Genomic DNA, 11,476 nt, shown 5'->3' with positions numbered 1-11,476 from the left:
AGGAAGGGAGTATGGGGCCACTGTAAAATCTAACCTGGGAATTTAACAATTTATTAACTTTTTATTATGAATCTCAAAATTCCGTCAGAAAAATCGTTTGTTTGGGGAGCTTTTTAATTAAACACCTAAAACTTTTTAAGCATTTTGCTGTATTCATATTGAAGACAATTCCTCCGCACCAAACGGCAAAAAAGGTAGGCGAATAACTTGCTGACTTTTACCAAACCGTATGCATATTGTTTTTTCCAAAAAAGCAGTTTATTTTCTCTTCTATGTTTTTTCATATTATTAATATTTCTTAAAACGCCTTCAAACATTACAACCAATTCATTAATTTATTGGCGCTGCAAACTGCTATTGACTAGGGTGATTTGAATATGCATATCACAAACGAATTTGTATTCATGCGCATGCGCTCATCATGCAGTGGTTACATAATTGTTTTTCCCCTATTTTTGTTTTCCTTTTTTTAAAATACGGAATTGCTTGTTTTTTATTAAAATAAAAATACGAATAGAGGCCCAATCCAATTTTGATTTTGCCGGCTGCACTGGTTACTGAGTGAAAACCATGATCACGCATTCAAAGAGCGCCCTCAATTTTGCAAAGGGTGACCACAGTTTGGGAGATGGACTACAGAAGTTCGTCAGTTTATATGAAAGATAAAGTAGGCTACTTTTATTTTCATTTTTCCAACTCCACCATTATTATACAGTCACAGACAGTGTATTATAATTCCGCTTAAATCAAGCTCCAGTTCTGATATTTTAGCATTTTATTTACAATTAAAAGACAAAAAGCGCGTACAATTTGAATGAGGTATATATGAGTTGGGGAAAATAATATTTTCTTTCAGTCGTGTTTCCAAGATGGCTGTACAAATACGAAATACGATTTTATATACACATATAAATTAGAAATCTGATAATATAAGAGGTAACGCCGAAACAATTTGACGAAAATCTTAAATTAACTTTGCAGCCATAACCGAAAAAAATAAAATTCCCTGCAAAACCTTTATCAGGACCAGATACCGTTTTGTCCATGCATGATAGCTGTACACTTTAATAATGGCTATATTATATGTTATATGTAAATGATCAGAATTACTTTTGTTTTCTTCAATAATTATATACATGATTATAATCACATAATTACAGAGCAATACTCCCAGAGTAATATTTCATCAGAGTAGCAACAACAAATGTAAAGAAATACGCCCTGGCACTGCACCCTGCTTGTTAATTATGGGTTACAGACATTCTTGAACTAGAGCAACATCTCAAAATTAATTCTTAACAAAATGACAATATTCCTGAATCTTTCAAACCGGGAGTGCCCGTTCTTTCCTGCAGCTTACTCTGTATTTTGCGACGAATAATATTTAATAGTTTTTTTACACTAAAAACGAACCAATATGTTGCGTTGTTGTCTGCTCAAAACAGAAATTAAGTAACAGTAAATGGAGGCCAATCAAAAATAAACCTAATAATACTTCCGTGTTTAAAAGAATATATCATTTTGTTCAGCAATAACACGTATTTAGTTTTCCCGGAGTTACTGTCTCCAATTCAGTCCAGGTAAACCTTGCAGCCAGTCATGTTGAGTCCCTTGTGATGACAACAAAGTGACATTCGGTCAGAGATTTCGAATGTTGTTTTAACTTAAACATAAGTTCGGAACCATATTTTAATTTGATGAAACTTTAAAGAGATTGTTTTAGATAATTGGTACTTTCAATTTTCCACCACATCGTGTGTTGGTTTTATTTTTATCTCGAGCTTACGACCAGGAAATGCGGGGCTAAGCTTAGCGCTTTCCTCATAGGTCACTGTGATCAGCGACTCGTCAAGTCAATAAATATACGAATTTATATTCTCCTCGCCAATTATAAGGAAGGGGAGAAACCTGTTGTCTTGATAATCACAAGAATGATGAAAGTGTATCCAACTTGATCTGGTTCCCTGCCTCCCCCTCATCGCCCATATCCATAAGTAGATTGTGCAGCACTGTAATGAGTGTACGAAGTAACTCCATGCGGGACCCGCTTCCCATGTGTTGTATGGGGGCGTTTGACCAACCACTGTAGCCTCGAGAGTTTTTGGCTTTGACCCGGAACTGATAGAGTCTATTAGCCTCCAGTCCCTTGATCGTGTACGACGTCTGGGTACCATTTAATTCGATGAAATTGCTGCACAGAGGGGAAAAAGAATCTTTTAAGAATTGAAGAAGAAATTGCACAGGAAAATGCTAAACCCTCCATTTACAAATGTAAACAAAATATCCACAACCCAAATTAGAAAACCATTAATTGGGCGCCATCAATTTCACGCGCAGGTAGAGGTGTCACGCTCGTGCGCAGGTGGTACGCGCGCACCGACCAACTGGAAATGGCACTCGCGCCCCAAATTAAAAACGTGCGCAACCTGCGCGTTAGCATGGGGCCCCATTAGTCCAATTAAAGGTCTACATACCTTGTTGTTTCTGCCACTGCTCCCTTGTTCCATTCCAAATGATAACCTTCAATGTACCCATTGGGCCTGGTCGGCCTTTGCCAAGTAACCAAGGCAGACGTTTCCGAGATGTTTTGGACGCGTACATTTTCCGGTGGTCCAGGTTCTGTTAGAAAAATGCAAAAAATGTCAAAGCACTTATAAGTATACCAAACTCATGTGATTATTAGCTCGCTTGCTTTGCAGACCAGTCGAAATCATCAATTTGATGGGGGGGGGGGGCAATAGAAAACCCGTTTGAATTTGTAAACCACTTCTCATCTTGTCTGTAACTTTGTTTGGTACGTGACTGTGTTGTTTTCTTTGTACAAAAGGGTCAGGTCTTCGACCTACACCTGCTAATGTCAAACACGTATAGTTGAAGAGGAAACTGGCCAATTCCTGTTCGGTAGAATGAAAGGTAAGAATTCTAATGACTAAAACAGAATATCTTGTAGTTGAGATTATAGTATACATTTCTGAATGAAATTAGTTCTTCTCATAATCATTTTCATAAAGAGCCAAAATTCAGAGACCGTAGCTTTAAGAAAATCATTATTGTAACACAGCTTTTTAATCTAGATTCGTCATAAATTTACCTGATGTTTTATCGGCCAGAAAATAACTCCCTGTTGGCCCCCGCCCAGCCGAGTTAAACGCTGCTAAATCGACATAGAACTCCTTGAATTTTTCCAAATCTGAAATAAAAAGGTATGATAAAGTTGCAAATTATTGAGAAAAAAAATCATTCCATGTTCTCCACGGCATTCCGATAGTCCTCGTCTACAGGCTTAAGATAGCATTACATTTGTCCAGTTAGATAGTTGCTTATCCAAAAGTTGAAATGAAACTTTGCTTCATAGTGCATTTCACATCGGCAACAACATTTTACGATGAAATATTGGAAAAGCAGATTGGACGAAATATGAACCACAATTTGAAGAATGAACTTACTTTCTATTAGAACCATGGTTCCATTGGCCCTGACTGTTCTGACAACACTGGAGGAACCATTAGGTAACATCTGACGCAACTCGACCTCATAGCCCAGGATTTTCCCCCGTCTATTTGCATGTGAGAGTTCCTGAAATAGAAATAAAAGAGTGGTTTATGTCGTCACAAGATTGTCGATTGACAGAGCATCTTATAATTCAAAACTTTGAGTCTGTTAACTGGTTCTTCTCGGAACCACAAATAACTCGCAAAACAGATTTAGACACCACCAGATCAGTTGCAGCTATTAAGAACAAGTTAATCACATTATATTGTATGATGATTTTTGGCAAGATTACGTACCTTCCATTGTAGGAAAACGTCTCTACGGTAGGCAGGATCGTTAATGTTGTCATATTCTTGGCCTTGTATTCCGGATATGGCTGCGTTTGGTGCTGCGTTCAATGAGAAAAGTAACATTTAAATACAAGCTTCAAGTTTATAATGTCAGCAAATTTAATCTAAGTTGTTTTTATGCGCTTTGATAGTTTTTAGGAATACTGTACAGCGTAATTGTGTACATCCATGAAGCAAAAACGTCACGGTTGTTGCGTTTCAGAAAATAAGCCGAACAACTTAGACCCCGTTCCCACTTGATCCACCAATTGGGGGATCTGATCCACCTTTTGCCAAATTGCCGGATCAGATCCCCCAATTGGTGGATCAGATCCGGCAATTGTGTGTAGTGGGAACGCTAACCGTTATAAGGTGGATCAGGATCAGATCCACCTTTTCTGATCCACCTCTGGACCAGGATACAGATCCCCCAATTGGTGGATCAGATCCGGCAATTGCCGGATCACGATCAGATGGGAACGCAAAAGGTGGATCTGATCCGGCAATTTGACCTGTTAACATCCGCCCGGTGCACGAGTGGCGCGAAAATGTTGCGGTCTCATGAACGAAGAAACACGGTTTTCAGGCGTGTAGCTCATGTGAACATTTCCAGCGTATACAACATGCACAATAAACAACCGCTGAACTACGGGCTAGCACCGCGCATGCAAGAGCGCACGAGGTATCCTAAAACTACACATTTTTGTTGCGTGTTCGTCCATTACTAAACCTTTTTCATTCGTGAAATTTTACTTATTTTTCCATCCATAAATGACTCTGAGTCCGCACTCACCAAAAGACTTCACTTTGGCACAGAATCACGGAAAAGCTTACGAGTATGCGATGAGAATAGTGCCGATAACGCGGTACGTACGGAGGTGATAAATCTGATGTATTGATTATAGAAAATTGGAAAATAATGTCGTAGTACATCATGTGACCGTTTCTAACCAATGAGAAGCTTCAGAACCAGGGAATCCCTTATCGATGCCTTGGTTTCTGTCGTGATGTCACACAATGAGCGGCTCTGTTGGATTTCACCTGTTAATTTATGCACGCACGGATCCTCTACGGATCCGTGATTTATGTTGGTGAATTTGCGTAATTTTTGTCGGTGAATTCTGATAGTGCTGTTTGAAAACTGACCAATCCTGGCCTACCATGCAACCATGCAACAATGGCACTCCCACAAAGCGCGCGTAATTCCGAACTCGGTGACCTTTCGGACCCGACATTTCCGTACGAAAAGGTGGATCAAGCGTAAGTGGAAACGCGACTTGCGGTTTCGTTGCGGTCAGATAACGATCACACCAAAATGCCGGATCATGATCCACCTTTTTCCAATTCAAGTGGGAACGCGGTGTTAGTTTGTCTGTTTGTTGGGGTTTTGGAGTGTTTGTTTGTTTGCCTACCTGCTTCAGATGTCTTGCGGCTGACTGGCTCTGACCACGCGCTCCATTTGTCGTCTGAGTAACTCCCCAATGCACGGCAAGAGACACGGACACTGTAGGACGTATGCGGCAGCAGGTTGTTGATGGTATACAGACGAGGTTTGACGTACGGTTCGCTGTGGCTTAAGTCGGGGATCTGAGGTTCAAAATTCGGTAGAAGAAAACGTAAAGTTTAACAAAAAAGGCAGATGTAAAGCAGCATCACAATAATTTATGATTAAATAAAATATAATACTTATGATTACGAACAATATAATTATGAACGACCACTTCACAAAAGAAGGCGTTAGACGTTTGCTAAAGGGCCCAATTTCTTCGTTTCCAATGAAAGAATGAACATTTACGCTTGCTGAGAAATTAGGAAGTATAGAAAGAAAGATGACCAACCATTCGTGTGTGAGATCCTCGATCCGTAGTGACTTCGAGTCTGTACTCAAGAAAGAAAGCAAAGACCTGATCGTCCCATTCACTTGGAAATCCCCAGGAAACTCGGAGCTCTTCGGGACCTAGTGCCTCTACTTCGACAGCAGTGGGTGGGTTGGGGATGGCTGCAGTCAAGAAAGACAACATTGAAATTCACTCACAAGTGTGATCCTTTAGAAGAAATAAGAGCGATTGAACGCACCACCATCATCATCAATTATCGTCTGCATCAGTATCGTAAACCTACTATCAGGGACAACATTGTCACTTTCATTTCATGTTGGTCATATCAATTCTCATTAGCCTCATCAATAATAAATGACTGTCATCACTGTGTCGTCTGTAATGGCACATCCATCAGCAGCCGCACATTTATTGCCATCCGTGCCAGGACACCTGTTACAGTGTCATGTCCATACTCGTGTCATATCATTGTTGTCACTGTGGTCACCAATGACTTCAACCTACCTGCTGTTCCCGGATTGAAGTGCATTTCTGACGTGGCTGAGCCGAGGTTGTTGGTGGCCGTCACGCGTATCATTTGATTGTAACCGTCGTTATGCACGCGGGAAACCACGCACGTGTTCTGCCCCCGTCCTTCAAGTTTAGGACAGTCCTTCCAGTCACCTGACCCATAGCTGGAAAATAAGAGCAAAAATACCAATGTCCTTTATGTAATGTCATAAGTAAAAAAAAAATCCACACGGAAGGACGATCTAGAAACGAAATTTACAGAAACCGTGAGCACACTCGGCATTGACTTTGTCATAAAATTAGGATGATCCGAATTCTTTTTTTCCAAATTGATTTTGAAATTGAGTAATAATTGTATTTAACATTTATTTGCTTTCAAGGTTAAGATAATACTTAGTTAAGATAATATAAATAGATATATTGACGATAAGTTTGTTCTATAATATACATACATAATCTGTCAATTTCATTCTAAATCAATGACAAATTAAAACATAAGTCTGGTACCTACCGCTCCCTATAGCTGAACTTGTAGTGTGTTCTAAGGTTAGTTTTGGCACCTTCACTCCACTCACACCAAAAGTCTTGCATGTTGGGGCTATGGCAACGAAGTCCCGTTGGTGGAGAGGGTGGCACTGCAATTATAAAAGATTTATCCAATAAAACTGGGGTTGAACCACACTTGCGCGCGTTATCGAGGCGCGCGTGCATGTTGGTAATCCCATTGGTCGAATAAGCATTGGGCGCGCGCGTACCACCTGCGCGCGCGCGTGGTTACACCTGCTTCTAATTGAGGTCACCATATTAGTCTAGATAGTGTAGATCACTTTCACTGTAAATGACTGTTCACCAGTAGAAGGCATTAATAACCGCTGCTCATCAGTAAAACGGTCCATATACTTACCTCCAACTCGCAGCATTGAGCCTTGATAATTCCATATTCTTCGACCGTCGCTTTCCAACGCACAGAAATAGGAGCCAGAGTCAGTAAAAGTCACGTTACGCACTGTTAGGCGGGAGATGTTGTCTTCTACTTCATATCGCTCGCGTGGAATTAAACTCCTGTAATCAAAACAGGGAATTTCAGTTAACAAACTAAGTTACCGGGATTCGAACCCGAGACCTTTAATAATATTACGGTTATTCACAACAACAAAAAGTGCGTGGACCAAAATAGCAAGTTGACAGAAATCAAGGTGATTTTTTTCCGCGATAAATTTAATTGGCCACTGGATCGAGTTTCAGTTATGTGATTTGATTTTTTTAACTTAAAAAAAAGAGTCTCCAATGTATGGGGTGAGATCAGCAAGTTCAAGAAATAGTTCCCAAGGCAATGTCAGTACCAGTTAGTCCTACCTGTATGATTTGTAGTACCAGACTATATCAGTGGCAGTTTGCGTTGTAGCCGATGTGTTGAGAACGCAGCGAAATGTGACGTTTGAACCTACGACTACTGTGGGGTCCATTGGCTTGATAGATGCTGCACGATAACAAATAAAGTGAAAGGTTCAAATTAAAAAGCGTGTCATATCATAAACCGAAAGCAGAAAAGTTTCAAGGAATATTTAATAGGACACAAAGGGGAACCAACAAAATTAATTGAACAAGGCCAAAACCGCAGTTAAACGATATTCTTATTATTGAAAAAAAGTACTTTAGCTGCGGTATATTGAATTGATGGTTGATCTTACCAGGAATGGCCGCAACTTCGTTTGTTCTGCAGAGAATTATCACTAACGCAACCAACTGAGCAACGGCCAGGGTGGGCAAAAGGAGCGACATTTTCGAATAGGGTTGATGACAAACTTGATGTAGTGCAGTCGATGGTAGCCTCTAACGGACGGGTTTGGAAGAATTCACCTGTAATTTCCAGACAGGAATAACTTTTTTATATGAATATTTTGCATATCCCATTGGACTTTTTATTTCTATTCTACCCATTATGTCAAGTTTCAGCAGTAGCATTACGGGGTGCATTTGCAGGGACTCATTTTCTGGAAGGGGACATTTTTTTTTAGTCAAGGGTTATTTGTCTTCCCCGAAGTATCGTAATGTATTTGCAGAAGCCGTTGTAAACGGTTTCTTTCAACACTTTTTTCTGAAGGAACGAAATTGGCCATGAACCAACATTTATATTAATGAAGTCTGAGCCTCAAAGAACAGATGTTTGTCATTGTGTCTGAAGATGACATGGCCATACTTTAGTAACCATGCCAAACCGGATGACAAAATATCCTGTTCATTTAGAACTTAACTGGGATGCATCCAATCACCATGACGATTAATTTTGTTTATAGAATCACTGAAGAGACAATTCTCAGAATTCAGGTCTTGGTTAATCACTCAGACCGGATGAAATAATAGTTGCAATGCGGAGGGGGAGGTGCACGTGGATATCATAAAAAAAATACTTCAAAGGCACATTAAAAAAAAACAGGCCACGGAACAAACACGTGATCCCAAAACTATGCATGTCATGGCATCCTTGACAATAATCCCTTACACAATAATGTTCGTAATCCGGAGATACATCCTTTTGTTTTGGCGTCATTTTTCACTTCAAAACTGGATACTTATAAAAAAAAAATAGATATCATCGTTTACTCTTTGATCTTGTCGCACGCAAAAAAAAAAGATTATTGACTCACTGATAACGAGGGGAGGCGTTTAAGCTGTTCGATAAAATGTACCGTGGCACACACAGCATTTGTGACAGCGATGCATAGTGTGTGTTTAGTCATCAAGTGCTATCCCACCCCTTACATTATCAGGGTCGAGGGGAGAAATAGGTCAGAGAATTTCCCACGAAACCAAGATGAACAAATTAGTCATAAATGAATAAATATTGCATAATGTAAGAACAGAAACTCCACACTTCCAGATTAAAAAAATGACTGCAGGAATACTTGTATCGTTCCACCCACAGCACGGTGTTAGAGAAATTCAGTTTCTGAAATTACGGCCATGTTTCTTCATACAATCGTGAATGTAATCGACGATTACCAGTGATGGTTATGTCTTCACACAAATTAAAATCTAGTTTGCTTCAAATATATTGATTCCCTGGATAAATTCTATTTAGGATGAAAATTTAGATAAGCTTAAAGAAGAATTTGTATTTATAATTGTATAGTTAACCTACCTGTAATGTCAGATGCGCGTGTGGCTGACTTTAAACTTCAGAAGTGATGTACTTTTAACAAGACTGACCCAGAGGCTGATGTTATCTACTCATCCGAGGTATTCTCCCAGCCAGCTATCCGTTGGTGCACTACTCTATCCATGCGGTAGAGCCGGGTAACAGCTCTGACGACCAAACCGAGTGGGGAGCGACCTTTTATCTTATCCACACACAGCTGGTACAATGGCACACCTGGTGACGTCACGTGTCAATCAAGTTCAGCCGGGCCCGCTACACGTCACGGAAATGCACGCAGGTTGGCCTACGTTTGGCCATGGTTTGGCATCACACACAAAACAACAGCAACCACGCACAATGCGTAGTTCAGGTTAGACTCTGATGCACATCCACGTGGTTTAATTCCGTTAATGACTCGCAGTACGATCCTTCTTTTTTGTGGGTACGTGATTTGCAAAATTACAAGTCACGATTTCGAAAAGGGGGAGGGGCATGCCGAGTCGTCCCCAACCCGGGTAAAACAGAAATTATCATCAAATTTCTGCGAAAATTGCACTGCCGGCCACCTGATCAAGGGCTGGGCCGCCAAGGGTTCACCCAGTTACTCTGAAAAGTTGCGAAAATAGCAACGCCACTGGCAAGAACTTTGCTCAGTGTTGCTCGTTAGACCAATCACTCTTAGGTCCCTGGAATTCAAATAATTCAATTGCTCAGATTTCAAAAAGCTTGAATTATCGTTTGTTATCAAAATGAATTCCCCTATGGTAAGATGAGAAATCAGCGATAACAGACCCCACGTTTCACGGAGAGGTTTCCAAGTAATCCAAAAATGCGGTTTCCATGCTGACCCAACTTATTTAGTATCTATTGTTGAATATTTGCGAAGAGATGGTTGAGATTTTATCAAAGTGCGCGGTGTACAACTTGGGCGGGCCATCAAATAGCGCGGCAGATTGCAGAACGGCGTAGGCCCCGAGTTTGTCGAACTTTGACTTTGAGAGAAATCTGTGGCTTTGTGAAGGGGAATGGTGTGGTCGAATGTGGTGGTTCGTCTAATGCGTGGGTGTGGTTTCGAAGACCACCTTCAACAGATTCGTGTCCCTAGGCTTGATATTTTGCAGCAATTACTTATCTCCAATCTATACCTACGACTAATAAATAGTGGGCTTTCCGAGGACAATAGATCTGAAATCCGTGTAAATAAGTCGTCAACGTAAATCCGTTGCCAGTAAAGTGTGCAAACAAACTTTTCGCGGGAGGTTTTTTTTTTTACTTTACTTGACGTTATTATTCTAGAGAGGTTTAGGTGGATAAAACTTACCAGGTATTTGCCAGCGATAACTCCTTAGATTAACGACGCCGAATAAACAACTTTTGAAAAGAGGCGGCTACTGTAATTCGTATGCGCCTTGACCAAAGGCGCCGTCCAACTCCCTTGATATAGGCGGGGCTTATTGAGAGAGGGGGTCGGAAATACGTGCATTTTCATTGATCAAGTAGGGCAATTGTGATATATTTCGATACAGAAATTGCCAAGAGATTTTATGAACGTATCATGCTATGAGTTGGCAAAATGTCAAAGATCCAAGACTTCAGTCAATTTTGATTCGTTGAATTTTGTTCACTATGCTTCTGTAAGCACAACAAAGCATGCACCCATAGTTTCCAGGGACTCTGTAGCGTTTAATGAAAGGCATCGAAAGCGAAACCGCAATTAATTTTGAAGAAATTACTCAAATACTATATAAATGAATTCTTATAAAGCTGTCGAGCGCCATCCAAGTTTCGTGAAGTTGGCACAAAAGAATATAACACCGAACCCGGGCCTCACCTTGAATTCAAGTCCGTATTTTCATTTAAAAGGTGAACTTCTTGTTTAACTTCATGTTTTCTTCACAATCCACGTGCTTTTTATAAAAAAAATTATTTTTAAAAGCAATTGTTAGCAATTGTCATAACAGTCATAATTTTCTGAGAAGAGTCGCCTTGCGTGACGATTGACAGGGCGTACAAATAGAACAACGATCGTGGTTTAATCTTTTATTTAATCCTTGGAGATAGGGCCCGTTGCCATGTTTCCCTTTAGCGCGGGCTCATGTACATGTACGATTGGCACAATGATCACTGTACGGACAATGAGGACCAACAATACATCCATTGAAACACAT

At 40.3% G+C, this 11,476-nt stretch overlaps 1 protein-coding gene across 1 annotated transcript; it reads right to left on the bottom strand.

The window, feature by feature from the left end:
* Positions 1-646: 646 nt before the first annotated feature.
* Positions 647-9,489, bottom strand: LOC119739523 (cytokine receptor-like factor 1). Its single transcript, XM_038214500.1, has 13 exons — positions 9,312-9,489; positions 7,861-8,029; positions 7,526-7,649; positions 7,074-7,231; positions 6,681-6,804; positions 6,164-6,333; positions 5,660-5,820; positions 5,234-5,408; positions 3,789-3,880; positions 3,447-3,576; positions 3,092-3,190; positions 2,475-2,619; positions 647-2,191 (listed from the first exon to the last, which is right to left on the bottom strand). The coding sequence occupies exons 2-13, from the start codon at positions 7,949-7,951 to the stop codon at positions 1,924-1,926; spliced, it is 1,737 nt and encodes a 578-aa protein (XP_038070428.1). The 5' UTR covers positions 7,952-8,029; positions 9,312-9,489; the 3' UTR covers positions 647-1,923.
* Between the last annotated feature and the right edge of the window lie 1,987 nt (positions 9,490-11,476).

Source organism: Patiria miniata, unplaced genomic scaffold, assembly GCF_015706575.1.
Source record: "Patiria miniata isolate m_02_andy unplaced genomic scaffold, ASM1570657v1 HiC_scaffold_30, whole genome shotgun sequence".
NCBI lineage: Eukaryota > Metazoa > Echinodermata > Asteroidea > Valvatida > Asterinidae > Patiria > Patiria miniata.
This window is presented reverse-complemented; position numbering and strand designations above follow the sequence as displayed.

What these genes read in the sequence shown, in the direction of transcription:
- LOC119739523 (XM_038214500.1), bottom strand. Translation starts at nt 7,951, where the DNA reads ATGTCGCTCCTTTTGCCCACCCTGGCCGTTGCTCAGTTGGTTGCGTTA. An exon ending in TGGTACTACAAATCATACAG is followed by an intron (nt 7,232 to 7,525) that starts GTAGGACTAACT and finishes TTTTGATTACAG; the next exon opens with GAGTTTAATTCCACGCGAGC. An exon ending in GCAGTGGCAGAAACAACAAG is followed by an intron (nt 2,192 to 2,474) that starts GTATGTAGACCT and finishes CCCTCTGTGCAG; the next exon opens with CAATTTCATCGAATTAAATG.